This window comes from Dryobates pubescens, chromosome 7, assembly GCF_014839835.1.
Source record: "Dryobates pubescens isolate bDryPub1 chromosome 7, bDryPub1.pri, whole genome shotgun sequence".
In the NCBI taxonomy this organism is placed as follows: Eukaryota; Metazoa; Chordata; class Aves; order Piciformes; family Picidae; genus Dryobates; species Dryobates pubescens.
In genome coordinates this window covers 1,022,391-1,048,618 of record NC_071618.1, presented here as the reverse complement: position 1 = coordinate 1,048,618, position 26,228 = coordinate 1,022,391, and the positions used below count along the sequence as shown (strand labels likewise).

At 44.4% G+C, this 26,228-nt stretch overlaps 2 protein-coding genes across 2 annotated transcripts; both read left to right on the top strand.

Moving 5' to 3' along the window:
- Positions 1-3,115: 3,115 nt before the first annotated feature.
- LOC104308894 (lysozyme g) lies at positions 3,116-6,402 on the top strand. Its single transcript, XM_009910134.2, has 6 exons — positions 3,116-3,151; positions 3,776-3,849; positions 4,233-4,334; positions 4,595-4,791; positions 4,932-5,070; positions 6,157-6,402. The coding sequence occupies exons 2-6, from the start codon at positions 3,807-3,809 to the stop codon at positions 6,288-6,290; spliced, it is 615 nt and encodes a 204-aa protein (XP_009908436.2). The 5' UTR covers positions 3,116-3,151; positions 3,776-3,806; the 3' UTR covers positions 6,291-6,402.
- Positions 6,403-16,240: 9,838 nt separating this feature from the next.
- On the top strand, positions 16,241-22,610 carry LOC104308901 (lysozyme g). The gene is made up of 5 exons (XM_054163114.1): positions 16,241-16,422; positions 17,051-17,140; positions 17,732-17,928; positions 18,887-19,025; positions 21,737-22,610. Exons 1-5 carry the CDS (start codon positions 16,416-16,418, stop codon positions 21,868-21,870), a joined length of 567 nt encoding a protein of 188 aa, XP_054019089.1. The 5' UTR covers positions 16,241-16,415; the 3' UTR covers positions 21,871-22,610.
- Positions 22,611-26,228: the final 3,618 nt, after the last annotated feature.

The window sequence follows — 26,228 nt, the reverse complement described above, 5'->3', positions numbered from 1 at the left end:
ATCCTTATTGTGCTAATTAGCAATAGAGTAGAAATGTTCAAGAGTGTGAAAAACTCACACAGTGAGGACACAGCTGACCTGAGATTCTCTTGTGCCTTTACCCCTGTCCTGCTGCAGGCCCCAGTCTTCCAGAAACCCTTAATTTTCAAGAACTGGAAAGGTTTCTTGTTGCAAGGCATGGAGGGACAGAAAACTGGTCCCATTTCTGTCATTTAAACCAGGTTTTGTTTTATTAATGTCCTGCTTATTCAGCCACACCTTAGTTGCTTCAGATCAAGGAAGAGACAAAATGAAGGAGGGTTTTGTCCTGCCAGACACAGGAGAGAAGAGCACCTGTGTCTCAACCTACTATGGTGGGAGAGAGGGTTCTTTTAGAGATTTCCCAAATACAACTGAGATGGAACTAAATATTTGGCTGAGAAAACCACTTTGGTTATATGGACGCAAGAGGAAGGGTTAGCAGTATAGGAAAGAAAGGAAAGCAAGAATGCAAAGGGAAAGGCAGAGGGAGCTACCACCATGGGCCTGGGATGTCCCCTCAAGTCCGTGTCCTCATCCAGGTAAGCAGGGAAACATTCCATCAGCAGTTGGTGGTCTCTCTCCTTTTAGCTGGCTGCCCCATTGTATATTCATGATTCTTCTGAGAACCACTTAGCATATTCCAAGAGTGCTCCCAGATGGTGGGGAGCATGCTCAGTACTGTCACTGGGGAGGTCTCCAGTGGTCACTTCAGGGGTCGAGCCCCCCTTGTCAGGCCTGATTTCTTGGAACTTGCTCCACAGCCAAACAACACTAAGTCCCCATCTTGAGGTTGAGTCAAAGTGAGCATCACCTTCAGAAAACAGGAAGCCTCCCCTCTGTGGATTGGTTGACATTAGCTTTGTGGTCCAGAGTGGTGATGTGGGTGCAGTAACTCAAGCCAAAAATAGGAACACAGTCTCTGACAACCTGGTACCTTGGTTGGTCCACTGCCTTGCATTCTGGCTTCTGGGTAAATGAGAATTGTCTCTCCAATGTGACTGCTGCGATTAGTGAAGAGCTGCCTACTAATAGTTCATGAACACTGTTTACTGACTGAATCATCATGGCTCTTGCTATATGTACTGTAGGTAGTTGTCATGCACTCATCACATAACCAAGTTTTTTCAGCACCAAAGCTGTCAGGTTGTTCTATACAGAGGCTGAAAAGCTAGATGGGCTGTTGTGGCCAAAGGTTGATGGCCAGAAATTCAAAGTCTTGCTGGGGCATCCTTGGGGACCAGTCCTACCGCTAGTACAGTAACAATTCCCAGCAAGTTCACAAGTGCTTAGTGGCACAAGACTGCTGTGTCAGAGGAATGTTGACAGGCTGTCAGGAATTTCATTACATTCAACTACAGGACTGCCAAGTTCTGCACTTGGTACAGAAAAGCCCCACATACCAGTGTATGATAGAGACCAGCCAGTTTGAAAGCAGGTCTGCAAGAAAATCCCTGGGGGGTCTTTGTGAACAAGTTGATCATTAGTAGGTAATGCACCCTTGTAGCAAAGGTGGCCAACAGCCTCCTGGGCTGCATTAGGAAAATCATTATTAGTAGCAGGTCCATGGAGGTGAAATCATGGGTCCTGAGGATATTCTTGGAGAAGACAGAAAGAGGGCACATCCCTAATTCAGTGACTACAGCAACTAGTTAATGACTGACTCAATGCTATTTGCTCTGTTCCAACTGAAAGAGGAGGGAAATCCCCACTCCACTATTTGTTATCTGCTTTTCCTTCTGTGAGATTTCCCAGACATAATTTAGAAATATCAGTCTTCTCAAGCAAATATACCAGGCTCTGAGGCACACATCTGCCCAGGTATTAAACATGAAGGAAAACCTGGGAAAGCATTATGCTCCTTTCATCACAGCTAGCCTTTTGCAGCAGCTTCAGCTTGTGAAAATGTTGTAAGAGGTAGAAAAAGACTCCATACATCCACACCATCAAATGAAATAGAGCTTGCAAAGAAACACATCAGCAGAGCAAGTCAGGCCCATCACTAGTAAAACTGTGCCCAACAAGCCCTCCTGTGTTTTGCTTTCTGTCCCCTACACACCCTTTGGAGATTAACCACAGCTTTCAAAGACACCAATCATACTCACCCAGAGTGGGTGATACTTTTCCCCTCTGTGGTATTTTTAGCATGTGGGGTGCTGGGGAAAGGGTTGTGAGCATTCAGAAATGTGTCTGTAGAGCAGAGGAAGGGAGATGTCTCTTGAGGGTGGGCAAGGAGCTTGGTGGATGGAGACAAATGGCTCCAAAACCCTCTGACTTGGGCAGCTGCAGGTATATAAACCCTGGCTGGTGTGACACTGGTATCCCCAGTGTTCCTTGATGGCAAACAGTTTCTGTAACTGGAAAGGCCTGGCTCTTTACAGACCCTCTACTCACAAGCAGGTGTGTGGCAGAAAAGTCTGCCCCTAACAGCAGAGAGAAATGTCAAGACAAAAGGCTCTCTGAGTAATGTCAGAGATGTGCTTGGCTCATCTAAAGCTATTGTGAAAAACCCCTGAAATGACAGGGTGTCATTATTTCTTAATGCTGACAAGCAATGTTAGCAAAGCACACTATCATATGAGCACCTTCCTGCTGGGGGAAGATGGGCCACCAGTGTGGACCTGCTAGCCCAGGTGGTAGGGCTACAAGCCCCTCTGTGTAATATACCTGAGGGTCAGTCCTGGCCCTCTTTGCTTGAGCAGCAAGGACATAGTCCAGGATGACATGGTGAGGGGCAAACACCTGCAGCATAGTTGGATGCTGGGTATTTAGTGCAGCCATCACCATGGCTCCTTCCAAGAACAGGATGTGAAAAATAAACTGTAGGTGGAGAGCTGGGCAGACAGAAATAGAGTGTTCTTTTTCTTCCTTTTGAAATCTGGGAAATGCCACTCCCCAGAACATACTTGCCAGTGTCCACATGCCAATGTTTACCTTGGCACGGTAGCAGTGCAACACTTTCTGTTTACATGACCAGGAAAAAAAACACAAAAGCTCTTAGATCTTACAAAACCACAACCCAATGCATTTAATCACAGTGTCAGATTACCACCACATGGAAGGTACCTTTCACTATATATTAAACTTCCCCAAACCTCCAACCTGTGCCAGAAGCTGAGCTGCAGACAAGTAGGTAAGATATCACCACTGGGAGTGGGAGCTCTTCTCATTCCCTTCAGCAATACCATCTCTTTGGTTGCCCAGGGGCTGCAGCATTTTGCTGCATGAGGTTTCTGCTTAAAAAAGGATACTGAGATTTCTCCTATAGTTCTGGATTTAGGTCTTCTGAGTTTAGGTGTTTCTCATTCATACATGAACCTGTCTCTCTAGGCTCCCTTCACTGTTTGAGAGGGAAAATGGATGCTCCTGGACTACCACTCACCCTAAAGTAGATAGCCACAATAATTTAGACAGCTTGTATCTTGAAAGTGTGATTTCTGTCTGTAAAGAACATCTCAGGAGATTCAGGCAGAGCTGTCACGGTGTGGAGAAGGAAGCTTTTAGACAGAACACGGGCAGAGAATAAGAGTGTTTCTGGCAGAAGGGCAGCCCCACAGGGTATTGAACATTACTAATTTCATTTTTTCTGAATTAAATATTGGGGTTTGAGATCTGAAGGAAGGTACCAAGATGCTATAGAAGATGTGAGTTTGAAGCACTAGCACAAGTGACAGGTTAGAAGTCTCTTTTGAACAGCTGCAGCAGTGAGATATACTCATGTCTTCATGTGTGCTGGTGTTGACTGATTGACTTTCAGGCTGTTCTGTGTGTTCAGAAAGAACCACCCCATGTACCCGATGCTGGTGCTGCTGGGCCTCGCTGCCCTTCTGGGTAAGTCTGTTTTCCACCACTGCCTCACCCCAAGCAGCCTCAGACACGCTTCACAGGGCCAGGAAGCGGGTGACATTAATGCACCTCCTCGCCCCCCTCAATACAATCTGAGGTGCCATTAAAACTCTGTTGAATGAGATAGTGCTTGGGTGCCCCTCTGAGTCTTGAAGAAGGATGGGTGGCCTCTGAGGGACATTTGGGTGCAGGGCACAGAGAACAGGGCAGGACTTCACCTCCTCTCCATCACAAGGAGCAAGAGAGGCAGCTCCATGTGGATCCTGTGCCCCACAGCCAATCCTTTCCAGGGTGCAGCCTCCCCTAGAGTTTTACTTGCAGTCACAAAAGGTTTTTAGTGCTTCAGCCTTTCTATGTCACCCTTACAGGTGCCTCTGAGGGCCGCACAGATTGCTATGGCAGTGTGAATGGAATTAAAACCTCTGGGGCTTCATGTGCAACTGCAAAGCCAGAGGGTTTATCTTACTGTGGTGAGTATCCCTCTTCTGCCAGGCATCTTCATTTACTCCATAGCACAATAATCCCAAGTCCTTCACCACTCCAAAGTGCTGAACACGCACTAGCTGCTGAGCCTGCATAAAATCCCTTTAGGCTATCATCTACCTCCTCCCAGAGGAGAGGCGAAAAAAATGCTGATGTGATTATCTGTACCAGAAGGCGAAACATGTGAGACAATTCTGGGGTTTAAAAGTCATTAAACAAGTATCCTTACTTTTCATTTGAATTACAGGATATAGGGCATCAGAAAAGATCGCTGAACGGGACCTAAAAGCTATGGATCGGTATAAAACAATAATTAAAAGAGTTGGTGAAAAGCTGTGTGTTGAACCAGCCCTGATCGCTGGCATCATCTCCCGGGAATCTCACGCTGGCAAAGTGCTGCAGAATGGCTGGGGTGACAATGGAAATGGATTTGGTTTAATGCAGGTATTTGCTAAAAAACCCACAGTAAAACCTGCTTGTTTGTGGTTGGTTTTTTTTAAATGTATAAATAAAAGTAAGCCTCCTAAACATATGGCAAATTGCAGCAGGAAAATCACTTCTTTTTGTTGTTTTGATACTTCCAGGTTGACAAAAGATTCCACAAACCTGAGGGGAGTTGGAACAGTGAAACTCATATTACCCAGGGCACAAATATACTTATCACAATGATAAAAACAATACAGGGGAAATTCCCACGCTGGACAAAGGATCAACAGCTGAAAGGTAAGGCACAGGACACAGGTTTTATCCAGGAAAGATGAAAAACTTTAGGACCAAAACATACTGAATTAATTTCCATATTTGTCAAAAACCAGCTATCTAGTTGTTGCCTAGGTCTTCACCCTTTTTTTATTTCCCCAGCAAAAGGGAAATTTTGTCAGTTCTGTGTAGTTTCCAGCTTTCCTTAGTCTGGCAACCTCGATGAATTTCCAACACCATGCAGCAAATATTTATATACTTGAAATCTAGTTTATTTAAGTAAGAGCTGATCTTTCCTTGCCTAACCATGAATAGGCATTCATGTTAACAAAGAGCTTCATGGTTCACATGAATGGGGCCAGCAGTTCATTCCGTGTCTCTGTTGAAAAGTGAGACAAAGTGTCTGCTCACAGGGAATTGCAAAACTGTACTGTGCAGTGTGGGAAAGCTGTCTGCTTCAAAGCAGGCTGCACCCCGCAACTCCCTTTGTCTGCTGAGGTGCCATGATGGGCTCATTTCACGGCCACCTCAGACACCTCTGGATTTTCATAATGGCATATGGAGTAGCACATATGTAGCTGACAGACAGATAACACAATATATGAGTGTGTTTTAATTCTCTTTTAAGTGCAGCTATTTTCAAGGATGAATGAGAGGTTGCAAGGATGTTGGAGGTGATGTGATATAACATGATACAATATACAACATGATACAATCCCTTTCTATCCTATCCTATCCTATCCTATCCTATCCTATCCTATCCTATCCTATCCTATCCTATCCTATCCTACCCTATCCTATCCTACCCTATCCTACTCTATTCCAACAAGCTCAGTGTAAATGAAGGGCTTGTGCTGGGCCAGGTATAGGGTACAAGTTGATCAAGATGCAAATATGAGTGAAGCTAAAACCTCAAGTATCTTTCTGATGTTTGGCGGAATGCTATTTGCAAAGCCCTACTTATGTCATAGAAGATCCGATAATGCTGCCTGCTCCCCATCCAAAGTCACAATAAGTGAAAGCTTTCAAAACTGGTTAAAGCAGAACACATGAAGCTGGAATTTTCTGTATATTTTTAAAGTGTGCATGGGTTCTTTCAATGTTTTTTAGGTGGGGTTTCTGCCTACAACGCTGGTGCAGGCAATGTCCAAAGCTATGACAAAATGGACATAGGCACCACCCACAATGACTACTCCAACGATGTGGTTGCACGAGCCCAGTATTACAAGAAGCACGGATACTAGGACTAGTAATCTCTACTGAGTAACTTCCTTACCATCACTTGCATGAAACCCCCGAGGGAGACAAACCACAGAGCAGCTGCGTCCTGCAAAGCCATGGAGGTGCAAATGTAGAGGAGCTACGTAGTTTCTTTGCAAGCAGTATGCTTTTGATTTTACAAAGGGAATATTATCAAAATCATCCCCTGTCCCTCCCCCCCACACTGTCCACGTATTTCTCTGAGTTATCAGGACTGTCTTGTTTTGTTAGTGATAATTTGCTGCCTTCCAGGTCTTAATAAAAAATTCTGGCAAAATCTGTCATTCTCTTAAGAAATCAAAAGGCAAAATACTTCCTTGGGTATTAGCTCCACGATTTATTTTTTCAAAACTGATATTTACATTGTGCTATGGAGTACTCTTTTTTTTATCCTGAATACTCATTTTTCATATAAATGCATAGAACAAAGATGGGTGTTTCTAGTCATACAGAAATAAGCAAATAGGAATGGAATAAAAATGTTATTTGCAACCAAAACAGGACTCCACTGCACTCACATTGTCATGTGTGTTAGCAAAGTTTGGATAAGTACAATGTTAGTTTTAGGCAGATAGAGAAACTGAAAAGGGAACAGGATGAAGTAAGTGTTTGCAATTATTTTCCCTCTCTGCTGCTTGGGGTATCACAGTATCACAGTATCACAGTAACTAAGGTTGGAAGAGACCCCAAGGATCATCAAGTCCAACCTGTTCCAACAGACCTCACAACTAGATCATGGCACCAAGTGCCACGTCCAATCTCCCCTTGAACACCTCCAGGGACGGTGACTCCACCACCTCCCTGGGCAGCACATTCCAATGACGAACGACTCGCTCAGTGAAGAACTTTTTCCTCACCTCGAGTCTAAACCTCCCCTGGCACAGCTTGAGACTGTGTCCCCTTGTTCTGGTGCTGGTTGCCTGGATACTTGCAAAAACAGCAGGTTTTGCATTTGGCGTATTTTGATGCTCCTATTCCTTCTAGAACTGAAGTTGAACTATTCTGGGGTGGGAGATGGAAAGGCAACAAAATGAGAGGAGTAGATTCCTGCAGGACTGAGTGACACTCATTCTCCAGGACCAAAGGAAGAGCTGGTTTTGGTCTGGCAGCAAGCAGTGCAAGCTGTACCTTTCTCACCACCATCCATTTGCATGCTTGTAGAGCTTCCTTTATTCTTCCACAATGAGCACACCTTCTGGGACTGGGAATAACTGTATGTCAAAATCATTAGAAAACCCACTACCTGCAAGCATCTTCAATGGATAGGAAAATGCAATCCAAAGCCACCAACAGTGCACAGAGTTATGATACACATCCTCCCAGGAGCAACTAGGGACCATGTTGAACGTGGAGCATGGATTTAAGCAGGCTAAATAGTGCCTGGCCACTCTGTTTGTCTCCTGTGAGGACATGGCTGACTTCATAGAGAAGGGTAAAGGAGTGGGTATGGTATACCTTGACCTGGCAAGATCTTTGCCCCAGGCTTGTGTAGTATCCCTATAGTCAGACTGGTGAGACATGAACTGGAGAGGTGGGTAGAAAATTTCCTATAAAGTTGTCAGGCTCAAAGTGTGATGATTTGTGTCACAGGGTCCAGCTGGTGGCCAGTTGCTAGTAGAGTGGATCCTGCAGCTGAAACTGCTTTGTGTCTTCAGCAGCAATTCAGACTAGAGACAGAATAGTCACAAAAAGTTCACAGATGATATCAAATGGCAGATTCTGGAGAGGCTGGAGAAATGGGCTGATGGTAACCCCATGACAACCAATTAAGGCAAAGCCCTACGCACCTGGAATAGAGTAAAACTATTCACCAACATGGGCTGGGAGGCAACTGTCAGCTGTGCAAAAAGCGACCAGGGCAGTCCTGGTGAACACCCTAGGCTCTCAGGGAGAAGTAGCCTAAGAGCATACTGTATCCAGTTTGGAATTCCCTGAGTCAAGAGGGACACTGACATGATGGAGTGAGTCCAGCAGCAGCCACGAAGTTGATCCAAAGGCTGGAACACAGGACAGAGAAGGAGAGTCAGCTTTGGGGTGACCATGCTGTCTGGGCCCTAACTGCACTGACAGGCTCTGCACCCTTTTCCTCCTGTCTTGCAATGATTTGTCTGCCTGCATTGAAAGTCAGCTCAGGTATTACCCTAGGATGAGCCTCATCTCTTCTCCCCTGCCACATAACCTCTGCCTGCTGGCTCAGAAACGGCATTTAAGCTGACAATTTCACCCTGGGTCCTCACATGACCTGCCCTGGAATCCAGCCTGTGCTGGCTTTTACCCTACTGATCCTGATTCTGCCTCACTGGCTTTCCTTCCTAGATTGTTCTAGAACCTGTCTTGTAACTATGGAGTTGTCCTATCAGGTCACCTCAGCCTGAAAAGATCTTACTTGTCACCACCACAGTCCACATGGTGCTGTGAGCAGTTTGCAGGGGAAGGTAGGCAGGGAGGTGTCTGCCTCATTATGGACCTGGAGAAGTGGCTGTCTGACAGTGTATGCTTGGAAATCCAGGTAATTCATTTAATTTTTTAAAGTGTAACAGATCATGATCACTATTCAACTCCTAGATCAGCCTTTTAGTCCTGCATATTGACCCTGATCAGTTGTTTCTGCAGATGCCTCAGGTCACTGGTTCTGAGCATGGGAGGATCACAGGATGTTAGGAGTTGGGAGGGACCTCTGGAGACCATCAAGCCAACCCCCCTGCCAGAGCAGGACCACAGAATCTAGCACAGGTCACACAGGAACACATCCAGATGGTTCTTGAAAGTCTCCAGAGAAAGAGACTGCACAACCTCTCTGGGGAGCCTGTACCAGTGCTCTGTGACCCTCACAGTGAAGAAGTTCCTCCTCATACTGAGATGGAACTTCCTGTGCTGTAGTTTACATCCATTGCCCCTTGTCTATCACAGGGCACAAGCAAGAAGAGGCTGCCCCTTCCTTCTTGACACATTAATATATTTATAAACATTTAGTAAATCCTCTCTCAGTCTTCTCTTCTCCAGACTAAAAAGCCCCAGGTCTCTCAGCCTTTCCTCACTGGGCACATGCTCCAGTCCCTTAATCATCCTTGTAGCCCTCCATTGGACTCTCTCAAGTAGATCTCTGCCCCTCTTGAACTGGGGAACCCAGAACTGGATGCAATAGAGTAGAGGGGAAGAAGAACCTCCCTCAATCTGATGGACATACCCCAGAACACCATTGGCCTTCTTGGCCACAAGAGTACATTGCTGTCCCATGGATAACTTGTTGTCCACCATGAGCCCTTCTTTAGAGGGCTGTTCTCCAGCAGATCACCTCAGGATGTCCCTGTCCCAGGGCTCAACAACCCACAGGCTCCATTAGCTGGAAAGCATCTTGCTGACACTTCACCTAGAGCTGTGATGAAATTACTTGTGCTCAACACACATGTTTCTAAGCTGTTCTCTTGTCTTACCTTGTACCAAATTGCTCAGTAGTGCACCCAAAGGCAAGGTCTTAGCGCTGGCATTCTCCATGCTAACTCCCACTGAGTCCATGTAGCCAGTGAAAGGTCAGGTGAGGGCTGCTATGCACCTACAAAGAATGAAGTGGAGAATGGTCACATCTTGAGAAATTTCATTAACTTTGACCTATTAAAGCAGGAATGTTTGATGAAAACAAAGGGAGGATTGCTTTAACAGTTCAAATCCATTGTATGGCCTTAATAGAAAAACTTGATAAAGCCTTAGGCCACAAGCTGTGGGAGCTAAAGGAGGCCTTAAAAACTGCATTCTGTGAAAAATATCGCTTCTGTCAGCAGAAGCTGCACCCTGTGAAAAAATAACTTAGCTACATCCATCAGCAGAAGCTGTATCCTCAAAATGTGAAAAGAAACAACTGCCCTGGAGATGGAGAAAGGATCCAATAAGGAACAAGAATACCCCATACACAAATACCACAATTGGACTGAACTTTTGCATGAGGGGAACTTCGATTGTGCGGGTATAATTTCCCATCGATTTCCTTGGGGTCCCTTTCCAAAGGCACCCAGCTTAAGCTGGATTTCCACTATGTCATCTGAATAAAGGTTTTTTTACAAGATTTGATGCTTGAAATTCTGCTATGGGACCCCTAGGGTGAAGCAACTTCTTCAACAGGGAGATGAGAAAAGAAAGGGCAGAAGTGCCCCATTGTGGTGCGAAGACAACAATCACACTGGGACGCACAACATAGTGTACCTTCTGCAAGGCACATGATTCTGTAGTCAGCACCAGAAAAGCCTCAGTTAAGGACTGTGCTCAGTTCAGTTAGCCATAGCTCAATGACAGTGGAGACAAACTGGAAGACCTCAAAACCATAGCAACAGCTATTATGAGAAGTGAAGAAAATGTGACTTGAAGAAATGGCAGAACTGGGATCTTAGACAAGGAAAAACCATGCTAAGGACAGGCATATCTATCTACAACTATGCAACAGACAGGAAAAGAAAAGAATGAAGTAGGTTTGCCATACTCGTGACAGAATAGAGCTGGTACACATACATAAATTTTAAAAATACATCTAATTTACCAATTTTTTGGCTTTCAATTTTAATCATCAATGATTTCCTCTTTCAGTAATCTGTTGGATCTACACTATCAGGCCTAGTATCTTTTTGATTACTTAAATGCTGAAATATAAAACTGAGCATTGCTACACTAGTGTCCTAAACTTGTTTCTTAAATATTAACTGTTATTACAGAAAAGAAAAGGGAAAAAAGTATTTACCAAAGCAGTGGCTGGGAATAATGTATCAGGAAAGGTGTATCTTACTGATGGGACTATATTACCTTAAAATTACACAGGGAAAAAAAGGAGTGCCCCTTGATCCAAGCCAGTTTAATCCCATATCCAACACTGAGAAGACATATGCGCTTCTAAAACAAATACGCAGCCATAAAACATGCAAAGAATAAGCCATTCAAAATTTTTATTACAATTGGGTGTCAGTGGTTTCCTGGAAGAGGCATTAAGAAGACAGCTAAATCTGTTTGAGCCACTGCCCCTCTCTGTGGCAGGGTCTGGATTGAGGTCAAGCAGCCCAATAGGCAGGTGCCGTTAAGGCTGCCTGGAGGGGAGGGGAAGCTAGACGCCAAGCCTCACATTTCAGAGGGGCGACTGCACCTGTCAGAGGCTATGAGAGAAGGCGTGTGCAGTCTGCTCACCATACAAAAATTTTGAACTGATTGGTGGGATTTGAATAGCTAATGTGCCATTGGGCCATCCCGTTTTCGAAAGGCAAATGTATAGACTTTGAATGCTCATTGCTCGTTCACTTGTTGCTCTCTTATCTCTCTCATCTTCTCCCCCGCCTAGTTTGTTAATGGCATTCAAGGCAGCAACAAGCACCTACTTGCTCTTGTCTTCGGGGCAATTAGCTCCTTTGTCTTAGCAGCATAGTGCTTGAGTCGGGCCTCCACCACAACAGTGTGCGCTTTCTCTCTCACTTCCTCTAATTTTGGTCACTGCCCTTTTGGACTATAACTACGAACTCAGAACATCCCTTCGTTCAGCAAAGGTTTTGGTAGTTAGCACCTCGGCGGTTCATGAGTCACACTAATTTACCTGGTTATTTCTGAGGTCCTGTTGGCTAGCTCCGTCGTGAACTCGAGGTGGTCCGTCTATGCCACCCAAGGCCGTATTGCTGTTTGGTTTCACACGTACAGGGAGATTCCAGTTTGTTCCTCCGTATTCATAGAAGATCTGATGTCACAGAATCAATAAGGTTGGAAAAGACCTCAAAGATCATCAAGTCCAACCTGTCAATAATTATAGTATTTTTACTTTTTTACCATCTGAGCTAACACCTATAACATTCCAAGTTCTGAATTTTCTAGACTGTTATTCTACCGTTTATTAGCCTTCTATCATGTGTAACTAAGCTCTCGTTGACCGGGCAAACGAACCTGAATCAAATTGGCTCAGAAAAATATGTTTTTATATTTAAGAAATAATATTCATATCTTACCATGTTTCCAGCCTATAAATGTACATAAACTAAATCATTCTTTATGAAATGCAGGAAGGGCTTACAGGCATGTTCTTAGTTTGCTTTATGGTGCCTTAAGCATTCTTCTGCATTAGTCAGGTTCTGTTTGACCTTCTTGGGTCTCTTTTCCTTTACAAAGAGAACTTCTACAAAATGTTCTGCCAAAAATCTCAAACACTGACTTAAGAGAATGGAAGAGAGACCTGAATTTTACTTCTTGTTGCTGAAGATAAAAAAGAAATAAATGCAATATAAACCACAGCTGCCTTCACACTTCGTTTAAACACGTCTAAACTGGGGTACTTAACTTCCACCTTCTGACCTGGGAGCAGTCAGTACTTTGCTATTTCTCTGGCTTTCGAAAGCGCTGCAAAGAAAAGGAATGGAAAGTGAAAGTCAATCCAGTAGCAACAAGCCACACTCCTACAGTTAAAAAACCATCTAATTAAAAGCAATTAAATATAAAATAGCTAAACACTCGTTAAAAATAGACCACATTTCATTCATCTCTGAGACATGATGGGGGGGGGGGGGGGGGGAAGCAAGCAGGGTAGTCATTCTTTGCCTTTCATTGAAAATATTTCCAAGCTACCCTGTTCCGTGCCACATAGTGCCTGCTCTTTCAGGAGCTTAACATGAGTATTCATCAGAAGCAGCTTTTGTGCATGAGTCAACACTCAGTCCCACACTGAGAGACAACGCTCTGAATCTCTTTCAATCAGCACATAGTCTGCCTCTGTAAAGTGCCAAGGCCTGCTTCCACAAATCAGTTCTTGCACCAAACATTTTCAGTTTATAAATAGTTCACCCTCTTCCTACTCTTTCTTTCAGGCTTTATCCATCCTGACAGATGATGAACAAGTTAAATTTTTCCTTCAGTCGTGTGTGTGTATATCTCCATTACTTCCAGTGGTTTCTGTGAAGGGGAGAAACATCCAACCCTCGAACTGCAGTGCGACAAGGTGACCCACAGCCCATAGTGCTAACTCAGTGCTCTGTGGTGAGGTCAACACAAAAGAACAAATTTCATGGCAGAACAACACTTGGACAGGCTGTTTGTAACTTTTATGAAGAACTAGGATGAGCTGGATCTGAATTGGAGGCTGCTAAATGCCTCAGCTAACAGCAAGTACAAGGGAAATCCAGGACATAATCCACAATCTGGAGCACTTTTGAGGCTGCTCAAAGACACCACCTGTACCCCTGGCACAGCAGGAGACATGGCAATATGGTGTGACTTATGTACTCCCTCTTCTGTGGCAAGCAAGAAATGGGACAAGTGAGGCAGACTGCAAAGAACACTGGCAAAAGCTGTAAGCGGCTCTCTGTCCCTGGAGACCCCAAACCTGCGACAGCTCCCAGGCTCTCACTGCAAGCTGCAGCTTGCTCAACATTAGACAGGCAACAGGGCTGCTGTTATGAACCGCCATGCAGGCATGTCACTCTCTTCCAGGAGCCTGAACACAGGTTTGTTGACAAAAACACTTTCCAGGACATGTGAAACTCCATGCATGCACATATGATTAAACAATAACTTCTGGAAAGGATTACAAAAACCACAGATCTACCTGCCTGCCTCAATTATTGTGACATAGAAGAAGCAAACTAGTACATCCTTTGTATTTCTTCCACAGAAAGGAATGTGTGGTGGGTTGAAGTTTCTCCCCAGCATTAACTTTGCCAGACCAGCTCAGTTAGAAGCAAATTAAGCTGTATTTACAAGCAAAATCTACACTCTACAATGGAATGCAATGAACACTTGAATGTGTCCAGAGAAGGGCAACAAGGCTGGGGAGAGGCCTTGAGCACAAGCCCTATGAGGAGAGGCTGAGGGAGCTGGGATTGTTTAGCCTGGAGAAGAGAAGGATCAGAGGTGACCTCATTGCTCTCTACAACTACCTGAAAGGTGGTTGTAGCCAGGAAGGGGTTGGTCTCTTCTCCCAGACAACCAGCACCAGAACAAGGGGACACAGTCTCAAGCTGCACCAGGGGAAGTTTAGGCTCGAGGTGAGGAGAAAGTTCTTCATCAAGTCATTCGTCATTGGAATGGGCTGCCCAGGGAGGTGGTGGAGTCACCGTCCCTGGAGGTGTTCGAGAGGAGATTGGACGTGGCACTTGGTGCCATGGTCTAGTCGTGAGGTCTGTGGTGACAGGTTGGATTCTTATGATCTTTGAGGTCTCTTCCAACCTTAGTGATACTGTGATACTGTGATGTACAAAATATACAGTACTTACAATATTATACAGATATTTGCAATTAGCAAACAACACAAAAATTCCCCTGGTCAGAGACCAGGGAAGCCATTCCACTGCTGCCCCCCTCCTCATACCGCCCTGGTCAAGAGAGAAGAGGAGTGGAGAGAAAAGCAGTGGGTTAGACTTAGCCAAGGCCAGCCAAAACATATTATCGCTCCCAAGCAAAGCAAAGCCAACCAAGATCAGAAGAGGAGAGAATTGTTATGGTACCGCCCATCTTATTCAAGATATTTATCCAATGAATTTGTTTAGAATAATCATTTGTTTTCCCTTTTACACCCAATAGTGATTTATTTATATTTTTCTACTTTTCAGCTTTAGGCATAGCCTAAAACCACCACAGAATGGTACAGGCCATTTGGAGATTACTGGTTTGTGAATCATCTTCAGTGGCATTTGGAACTGGTCACTTTTTTTTAGTGTTGTTCCTGTATGAGATGCATTGATTCTGTTTTCCATTTTGCCAGATGTTACAATCTTCTTTAAACTTACTTGTAACTGTGAACATGAACAGCTCCATGTATGGGCTGCTGCAACATTTTTCAACTGGTTCTCTATGGGAGGTATTGTAATAGTTTAAGCCTTAACTGGGAGTTAAGAGCTCAGATGGGGGCAAGGCTGAGAATCTCTCCCCCGCTCCCCCCTCCTCCCTCCCAACAGAGAGGGAAAAAAAAGGAAGGAGCAAATCCACCAAACAATGATTTGGAGTCAGCTTGGAAGTAGAGAGGTAAAGAGTTTTCTTTAAACAAACAAACAAAAATATGTATATAATAATAACAGGAAAGGTTCACAAGGGCAGGGAACAAGGATGGATGGGAGGGGGACAAAGAAGAATACAAAACCAGTCTCTCTCTGCAGAGGCGCAGAGGCAGCAGGGAGAAGGATCAGACCCGACCACGTGGCAGAGGAGCATGAAGGCAGCCTCAGTAGCTCTCATCCAGGAGAGGCAGGAGCCAAAAGGAGGCCTAATGACTGCAGTGTCCTGCTTTTTATACCCTAGCTGAGCAGGGAGCGGGGAGTGGAACAGACTCAGTTTCCCAGGGGGGAAAACACCCTGCAGGGAGCGCAAAGCACGCACAAGCCCTCCACCCTGTTTTGTTTCTTTTCAGAATGGGTGTTAACCAACCATAGTATCAACAGTACAGAATTCAGTCTTTCAACACAATGGCACAGGATGAATTCCCCAGATTAAAATGTGAAAGAGCTGATAAAAGAATGAAACGGCATTTTACCATCACAGAATTTACCATGGGGGAGAAACATGTCAAGATGGATTAGCAGTGACAAGGAAATCTGCCGTTCAGTGATTTTTTTCCCCCCCTCACTGCTGAAAAGCTGTAGAAGCTTTGATCCATGCTGCCTGCTAATTTGGGTTTATGCTTTCACCTTTGTTGTCACTGTACAAGAGAGGGTAACAACAGGAACCTGGCACCACCTCTACATACTGAAATTCTCAGCAGCTGCAGCTCTATGTCATGTTATTGTTGCCAGGTCTTTGCCTGCAAAAACTTTTTTACGTTTAAAAGCACAGGTTCCCATTTTCCCATTGTCAGCATTTATTGCTTCCAACAACCAAAGTTGTTTTCAGATGAAGCTCCTCCTAGTTACAAAGAGTGGGAACAACTGAGTTTTAATTTTAAAAGTATTTACTTTTAAATTGTAATTGTGTTCATGCTGCAGAGCAGAAATCCTGTTGTCTTTGGGTCAATATACAAGAAGCTGTTAGGCAATTGTGTTTCTTCTAATTCACGTGGTGTGCAGGAAGTGCACTGAGTCAGTTTCTCCAAAACACTGACAGCAGATAAAAAGCCCCATTTGTCTTTAAGGAAGTGCAGTGAGAAAGTGAGGAGTCATCCTGCAGCAAACATGTCAGGTCGGTGGTGTTTGTCTAATATTCTTGTAAATAATTGACTGTACCAAAGCCTGTTTCCCATTAAGTGTTGGGCTCAGGTTAGCATTGCTTCTCCTAGTTGCTTTTTGTGTGTTTTCCCTTCCGCAACAGCATGCTTAGACTGCAGATAAATGGCAAGTCAAACAAACTGTAGTTGTAATGGATGTAATTAAAGGATGTTTCTCCTCAGTTTTTCTTCTTGACAGCAGCTATGAAAAAGCAAGATGGAGCTAGTAAGTACTTTAGGATTTATTTTGATTTTGATAGATTTTAAAAAAATGGAATAGAAGGAATGCCTCATGGAGATGTCTTTCTCCATTAGCTATCACAGGTGACAAGCTTAGACTAGACAGCTAAGTTTTAGCAAGCTAAAATTTAAGGAGATTAAATGTGTATGAGCTGGTTCTCTTCACAAGCTACACTGTGGCTTTATGCTAGAATGACTGAGAGATACCCTTTCCAGACCATATGATGCCATGATTGCACTAGCTAGAACAGATGTCTGCAGCACTAGTATTGAAATAATGGGTTTCAGTCATAGATCTGAAAACTTTCAATGGTATGCCACACACGCTAAGCTGAGCTGATGTTTGCTTATAAATACTTTCAGACTGTTGGCAGCGTTATGGGAATATATTGAATATTGACACAACTGGAGCTTCAGCAGCAACTGCAAGACCAGAAGGTCTGAGCTATGCAGGTAGGCACTAATTCAGTTGTTCATCTCCCCTTACACCCATACACAAGTTATCCTGGTCTCAGGATGTCAGTCATTGCCACATGAGCAGATTTCTCCACAACCAACAAAGATCCTACTTGGGCACATAAGATTATGTTGGGCATGAAGATTATGTTGCCTTTGAGATTGTATTCAAGACCACCACAGCGAAAATGCAAGGTCTGCTGGGTGCATCCAGCCCCTGCCATCAAGTCTGCTTTTCTTTCTCCCTTAAGAGAGTTTCCCTGAAAACCTAAGCTTCTGAACATTTCCCCATCATAGTCTAAATTAAAAGGAACTAAATCTAGGATTAATCCACTCAAAGGTTTAGATTTAAAATTAGAAGACCTGCCTTTTAGTCTACATACTAGAGTACCGCCCTCTCTATTTGAAAACACTGAATCTTGATTTCTAGGGCACATACCCTTCAGCAAAGTTGGTCAATTCCATCGTTGCTTCTCTCTAGATAGATTCAGAAGGATCAAAAATGTCAGCTCTGTCATATTGACTGTTAAAACAACTTGTTTCTGATTTAAAAAAGCAAAAGTGAAAGTAATGCATGTTGTGTCATAGGAGTTTGTGCCTCAGAGAAGATTGCAGAAAGAGATTTGAAAACCATGGAGAAATACCATGCCAGGATTACAGAAGTTGGCCAGAATAAGTGCATTGATCCAGCTCTCATTGCTGGTATTATCTCTCGGGAGTCACATGCTGGCACAGTGCTGGATGGTGGCTGGGGTGACCACGGAAATGCATTTGGCTTAATGCAGGTATAGTCAACCTTCTTAAAGACACAAACCTGATCCTTCTTTTGAAGTGGAAAGTCAGAAGAGCAGCAGGGGCCTCGTTGAAAGGCAACCCCCTAAACATTTTCAGACAAGTCTTTGGCCAGAATAAAGTCAACAGTGGCATGGCTGTCAGTTCCCAGCACCATGAAAGCACCCCCAGTGAGTGTCAGGGCATGAGCAGACTGCTTTTGCACTGTGAAACTGCTGCTTGCAGAATGAAGAAGTTAATTGCTTTTATCTCATAAACCTTATTTCAAAAATCATTTTTTAAAAACTAAGCATGGAGGCCTGTAGGCTGCAGCAATATAAAGCCAGGTTAATTACTCTTTATGCACCACAGGAGCCTGGCTAGAGGGGGAATCTTGCTTCATTATTCATGCCTCACTTCTTTGCCAAGTTGTACACTTATCTGTTCAATCCCTAAATATTAGCTGCATGCACCACCAAATGTTGTTGTAACAGCTCCAGTGCCCTCAGACTTGTACTTTACTACCCCATGGAGGAGAAGGAGAGAGGGAAGAAAGAAGGAGAAGAACAGTAAGACCAGAACCAGGGCAGAGAATAAGGGGAGATCCCTAGAGGAAGTGGGGTTTTCCCACCCTTGGTGCCTCTGGGGAGGGGCGAAGCAGTCACCTTTAAGCTGGAAAATCTTAAATTGCAGTAAGCCTGCCTTATGTGCCCTCTCACCTTTACAGCAGCAGCTGTGATGTGTTTTAAAAGCTCTGACACACAAGGAGGTGAGGCAGGCATTCATGTACCTGCTGTCTACACTTAGGCCCGAAGCTAAGTTTGTTTCCTCCCTCTCTTTAGAACTAGAAAAGAGGTAAATAATCATGTGATTAAAGATCAAAGTTAACACAAACAGTCTGTAAGCAATAAAAAAAAGCTCTGGATAAATAGTGGGCTTTCTGGTGTGCTGTTATAGCTGTTTCCCTTTCAGGTTGACAAACGGTACCACGAGCCTGTTGGATCATGGGACAGTAAAGAGCACTTAACACAAGGCACAGAGATTTTAAGTGGGATGTTAGAACAAATGCAGAAGAAATTCCCGACATGGACAAAGGAACAGCAGCTCAAAGGTAGAGTTTTGTCAGCTTCAAAACACATTACACACATAAACTGCTGAAAATGAAACATGTTACAGTCCCTCTGTTAATTTTATTGAGGTGCAGAACAGTATTTCTTGACACTCACTAAAAGGAGTAGATGAATAAGACGTGGTTAGCTTTTGGTCAAGCTTCAGGAAAACCTGACAAATATCACAATATCTTTTATTTGCAAGGAGCAAGGGGTGGGTTTTCCCCCACCTCTCATAATTTAATTAGTGTTTCTCTGCACTCCTACAAAATCCTACTATCCTGGCAACTTCGAAGAGGGAACATACTACTTTGGAAAATGTATGGTCCTCTCTGAAAGAAACATGCTGTGATGAAGAGCTTATTAATTTATGTATATGCAATATTTATTAAGTATAAAAATACTAATAACGGATTAATCACTGTTTTATATACATATTCTAGAGCACGATTGTGAAATATATCCCATAAGTGGCTTAGTATTTATAATTAGAACTCAATTGGAATATTTACAGAATGACTTTCTATTTATACAACGAAGGGTGCAATTCTGCCGCTTGTCCACCAGATGGCGACTCGAGGGGACGTTGGCAGCTGCTAACTCTATACAGAGATATTACAATGTGTACGGACTAGGAAGATTACGCTGGTAGGCGCGGGTGCTCTGAACTGAATGTTAGCGAGATGAAAGCACACGGAAGATACACTGTGTCCTTTATTTGTAGCGAGGTTAGGTTCCGGCAGACTACTGTCGCCGGGCTGCTTCCTAGCTGGTCTGGACGGCGATGGTGGGTGGCAATCCTCTCTCTCCGTGGCAGCAGCGAGGAGATAGAACCTAGGCTGGCTGGTAGGCAGGTTCCCTTTGCAGGACTCAGGCAGTTCCCTCCAGACGATAGGGAGCAGTCCTGCTGGGTCGGCCCGGCAGGGCTGGGCGCGGGACGGGGTTGGCCCCTCACAGAGTCAGCCCGCATGGCAGGGTGGGGCGAGGGTTACCGGTAGGCAGGCTCGGAGGATTCCGATCTGGCACGGTAGCAGGCGGGGCTAGGCCCAGCGGGGTCGGCCCTGAGGCAACAGGCTTTGGGGCCGGCATGGATGGCCCCAGGGAAGAGGCGCAGCTGTGCGGAGCGGCGGCTTCCCCTTTACTTGGCTGGAAGGAGCAGCGGGACCCTCTCAGAGCGGTCCCAGCTTTGGACCAGTGCTCTGGATTTCCCTGAGATTCACAGGGCACGGAGCGGCAGCAGTGGCGACTCCTCTCCGAGCTCGCACACAGGTTGTGTCTGCTCGTCAGTATGCTGCTTGAGGCTAACGCAGACATGTGGTCTGCCGGACTCGGCTAAGTCCCTTCCCCAACAGCTGGGCAGATCTTACCCTCGGGGGTCCAGTCCTCTTGAGACACGGCGGGCTCTTCCGGTCGGTGAGACTGGCAGTACGACACTGGAGCTTCTCGGGCTCAGCGAAGGTCCCTCTTGTGGAGATACTCTCAGGGCTGAGGCTCAACAGGCCTGCCTGGATGCTGGCTTCTCCTCGTCGTGCAGAGGCTACTAGTTTGCTTGTGTGTATGAGAGAGAAGACTTAATAACAATGAGCTCAATGGCGGAGGCTAAGGCAAGAGCTTTGTCCTCTCAAGCAAGGAGAGGGAACAAAGTGAAAGAGGGGGCAACGTGTTTACCAATTGGGGTAATACTTACAGGTTTCTCGAGGCTAGATTTGGCCAGTGGGCACTCTCATAAACAACTGGCTTCAGCCTATAGAAAGCATGAAGCTAGAATTATGCCCATTCTTGGTATTAGTGCAAGCATACCATGCAATGGGCCCCTGCCACCTGGCTAATGCTTTGGCCTTTGTTTCCCTCATGAAAGAGGGGGGGGAACTTGTCCACATGCTGGGACAAGTTTCAGTATCTGGGTGTGAAAAACGAGCTCACTGCTACATTTTAAATACAACCAGTTTATTATAAAATAAAGGTAAAACAGCGCTGGGTGCATAGCAGGCTTGCTAGAGGTGCACCATAACAACACGAGTTGAACTTATATAAATGTCAAACATACATATTCATATATTCAAACATACATATTCATACATTTCCCCAGCACGCTCCCACCCCTCTCCGTCAGGGCTGCGACAAAACCTGCACTTTGGACCTGGCCAGCCTTCAGACATCTTGGCGCCTTACCTTTCTCTCCCAATACACAAGGATCAAACCCCACACAACACAAACTACGACCAACCAATCAGCCCAAAGATCGAACCCCACAGTCCCCAGCAACTCCCCTTGCGAAAGCCAAATGTTACAGTTTCTCACATGGGCATAATGTGCCTTCAGCGCACATGCTTATATTCTTGAGCACGGATTACAGCTGAAGCTGTCAAGTTTGGATCCCTTTATTCTGAGGTTATTGATGCAGGCAGACATGAAGGAATATGCAAAAAAGGAATCAGTCATGCAACTGAAGCTATTGCATCAGCAAAGTATAGCAAGGGGGCAACGATCACCAAGTCTGGCTGTGTAGGAGGAAACTATGATTTCTTCACAAAGTAGAAGTGCAAAAGAAACATCTCAATGGTTAAAAACAGCCAGAAATGGCAATACATTGGTGGTGAAATAAGAACTGAAAACTAAACCAACACATTTAAATTGTAATTTTTTTGTTCATTTTCTTATTTACCAACAAAGTACCACCACTGTTTATGTGTTTCTTTCCCTCTCATTTCAGGTGCAATTGCAGCCTATAATGCAGGGCCTAGAAATGTCCAGAGCTATGATGGAATGGATGTTGGCACAACACACAATGACTATGCCAATGATGTGATTGCAAGAGCCAAGTATTATAAGAAAAATGGATACTGACAAATCTGTAGCTTTAAGTCACTGATTGCATACTTTGCTGATGCTAATGCTAATAATAATAATAAAATCCCTGCAAAAAGTAAGAGTGGGGGAGAGCAATGAAGCCAGAAACAAGTGTGAGCTTTCAATGCTTTTTTTTTCCAACCAAGGCTTAACAAAATCACTTTTAAAAGTAGCACCACTAATAATCCAAACTGTAGTCTATCTTTTGCCATTTATTTGTTACTTCATGAGAGTATTCAAGCAGTTTTCACCTGTGCTTGCAGTTTTTCAAGCAGCAGATTAATACTGTAAGAAAGTTGTAACACTTCTCAGCAAGATTTTATCTGCCTCAGAATTTATCTGTCAACACACGTATCTAACAGAAGAACAAAGTTGTTTGTTAACAATTTGTAATTATGGCATTGAGTATTTGCTATAAATACTGCATATGCTTAGCCTACCAGAACAGTATATCACAGAGTATCATATCCTTTAAGAATAACTGCTCTTAACTTTGGTGATGAGATCTCAAGTGGCTGTTTCTTGTTAAACTACCCTTAACATTTTTTTTTCCCCTCTATTGATACTTCATTTAGCCTCTGTGGTTGCAACCAACCAGTAAAACTCAAGCTGCTGTATTGAATACTTTTATTGAAGGTGTATATCAGCTTCAGTGCAGGAGTAAGAATATGCATATTCTCTCTTGTTTTTAAAATACCATGTGGTTTACAAAATCCGAGGTAAGCTCATGCACAATATACAGAGAAGAGCAACAAAGTTGGTGAGGGGTTTGGAACATAAGCCCTACGAGGAGAGGCTGAGGGAGCTGGGGTTGCTTAGCCTGGAGAAGAGGAGACTCAGGGGTGACCTTATTACTCTCTACAACTACCTGAAGGGAGGTTGTAGACAGACAGATGTTGGTCTCTTCTCCCAGGCAAGCAGTACCAGAACAAGAGGACACAGTCTCAGGCTGCGCCAGGGGAGGTTCAGGCTGGATGTTAGAAAAAAGTTCTATACAGAAAGAGTGATTGCACATTGGAATGGGCTGCCTGGGGAGGTGGTGGAGTCGCCATCACTGGAGGTTTTTAGGAGAAGACTTGACAGGGTGCTTGGTGCTGTGGGTTAGTTGCTTGGGCGGTGTTGGATTGGTGATGGGTTGGACGCGATGATCTTGAAGGTCTCTTCCAACCTGGTTTATTCTATGTATTCTATGTATTCTATGTATTCTACAGACCCTTTTAATCAATCATACTGCAAAGCTTTTGGGGAGCCTTAGCTTCAGAGTTGTTGGGTCTATTCAGCCATTTCAAAACACAGGGGAGAAAAGCAAGTGGCTTAGAGTCATTAAACATCCCCTGCCCCCTCCACTCCCAAGCATATCACTAGGGGCTAAAGAAGAAATAAAGAGCGTGGGAGGGATGTTTATTCTAATCATGGTGCATTTCTCATAGCTAGTATTTTGTACCCATGATTAAAAATATTCTGATGCTATGATTAAAACTGTATTGATGTACTAACATGACAGTGTTACCAAATGTGAAACTACAAGCAAACCTGCAACACAGCAGTAGCACAGAAATAAAAATTTATTCTTAAACCGACGTATTTCTACATGGCTACAACATACTGCACCAAAGACTTGTTTGAATATACTTTAAATGCTGCAGCCCATAGACATGGCAAATGGTTCCTACCCAAGAAGGAAGTTCAGTGTGAGCCAGCTGTGTGCCCAAGTAGCAAAAGCATCTAAGAGTGCCCTGGGCTGTATGAAAAGAAACATAGGTTGACCAATTCTGGGCCCATTTATACAGGAAAGACCAATTAAATAAAGCAAGGTCATCAGAGAACCACCAAAGCAGTGGTTACCCCATGGGTAGTGAAATACTGAAACAGGTTGCCCAGAGATGTGGTGGAGGCCTCATCCTGAAGACATTCAAGGTCAAACTTGATGGGGCCCTGAGCAACCTGATCTAGTCAAAGATGTCCCTGTTTATTGCAGGGGGCTGGACAAGGCAACCTTTGAAGATCCCTTCCAACCATATGCATTCTGTGAGAAGGCTTCAGATGGACATAACAACAGCCCCACAGTAGCTACTTGTGAGGGATAATTGAGCAGATAGAGCTAGGCTGGTTCCTTCCAGTAGTGGAAAGCAGAAAGAGCAGTGACAATGGGCACACGCTGTGAGATGTTCAGACTGGATACAAAACTATGTTCATCACATAACCTCTCACAATGAGGACAGCCAGGAAGCAGACCAGGAGACCTGGAGAGGCTGAGCTGTCCCAGTCCTCAGACTGTTTCAAGACAAGGCTGGACAAAGTCCTGAGCAACCTGGTCTGACCTTAGTGCTGACTCCTCATCAAGTAGAAATTTGGACTAGAGCCCTGCTAGGTCTCTTCCAGTCTGAATTTTGCTGTCATCTTCAGTCAACCTATTTGTTCCCTGCACAAAAAGGCAGTGTCTCTTACCTGTGCTTCATGAAAACTTACATAAAGTGTTTACAGTGCTCCATTAATGAAAGGACAGGACACATACTGTGTTTGTGCACACTGTTGGTTCAGATTTCAGACCTGTGAGCAAATCTTTACAGAAAACATGCTTACACAGAGGAGGTTTGGAATAGCAAATTGACAGCATGACAGTTGTGATGGTGTAAATACCATTTCAGAAACACCCAAACTTACCTATCTATGAAAACGTATAAAAATACAGTTTCCTTTTCCATTAGAACTGCCAGCTTGCCAATTAAAGACAGCTGCAAGCCTCTCTTGTAGCTAATCTTACCCAGAAATAACAGGTACTATCTAAAGCATTTTGCCTTCTCGGTATTTGGGGAATGTTTATTAGCTGTACTCTAACTTAGAGCACAGCTTGCTCATTAAAGCATTTTTTCCAGTTCACACTTTGGAAGGTTGTGCCTCTGCACAGTGTAGCGAACAGAAGATCCACATTCATACACATCCTGCACACAACAGAACAGGCAGCGCTCCCCCTCTTGGAAATTCACCAGACTGCAGCGCCGTGGACAAATCCTGAACGTGCTTTTTATGACTAGAATAGAATAGAATTAACCAGGTTGGAAGAGACCTTCGAGATCATCATGTCCAACCTACCATCCGACACCACCTAATCAACTAAACCATACAACCAAGCATCCTGTCAAGCCTCGCCCTGAACACCCCCAGCGATGGTGACCCCACCACCTCCTCAGGCAGCCCATTCCAGTGGGCAATCACTCTCTCTGTGTAAAACTTCCTCCTAACCTCCAGCCTAAACCTCCCCTGACACAGCCTGAGACTGTGTCCTCTTGTTCTGGTACTGGTTGCCTGGGAGAAGAGACCAACCTCCGCCTCACTACAACCCCCCTTCAGGTAGTTGTAGAGAGCAATAAGGTCACCCCTGAGTCTCCTCTTCTCCAGGCTAAGCAACCCCAGCTCCCTCAGTCTCTCCTCACAGGGCTTGTGCTCCAAGCCCCTCACCAACCTTGTTGCCCTTTTCTGGACACGCTCCAGCAAGTCAACATCCTTCCTAAACTGAGGGGATGAGGGATCCTGGCTCTGGTGCTCTGGGACAAGCAGCCTGCTGCAAGATTTATATTTGATTTATATTATATTTGATTTATATTGATTTATATTTGCTATCCCTCAGCAACAAGACCCATTTTCTTAATTTTTCTAGGTACTAGTACTTGTGTCATCTCTTTTAAGCATGCCCTGTACCTTGGATGCACAGTAAGTCCTTCAAAAGAGCTTAAATTTCTGCTTTACTCAAGTGCCTTCCTATGAGAAGATGGTCACCACCACACAGGTGCTGCAGTTACAACACACAGCAGTGCCAGACACAACGCAAATACTGGAAGTAAGGAAGTAGAGAAGAAAATCCAACATTCATTTCTATTTCAGAGTGACACTAGTGTTTTCTGCATGCTTCCAACTGCAGACAGTAGCTTGTTGAGAAAACTGTTTTTTTCAGCTTAATTTTGCATTTCTGCCTTCAGCATACCCATAGCAGCTAGTACACTCTTCAGTGCTACTTCCCTACCCTATCCTTTGGCTCCTGCACACAGACAGCTTTTGTGTCTGTCAGTACACTGTCTCTCCCTTTGAACCTCTACTGGTGTTTACTTTCCTTTGGAAGCATGCAGAAAGAATGAAGATTTATTTTCAGTGACTGGATCTCTCTGGTTTTCTCACAACATACAGTCATTAAGATTAACTCCGCTACAGCATGGGAGAGTCTAGTGTGTGGGAGAGTCTCAGAGTGTGCTAAGCTACGGAATTTATGCTTGTTGGAATGACAACTACTTTATCATTTGATACAGAAGCAGCTTCTTAAATTTGGCCACACTTCTTAAAACTGTAAATAAAAATATGCA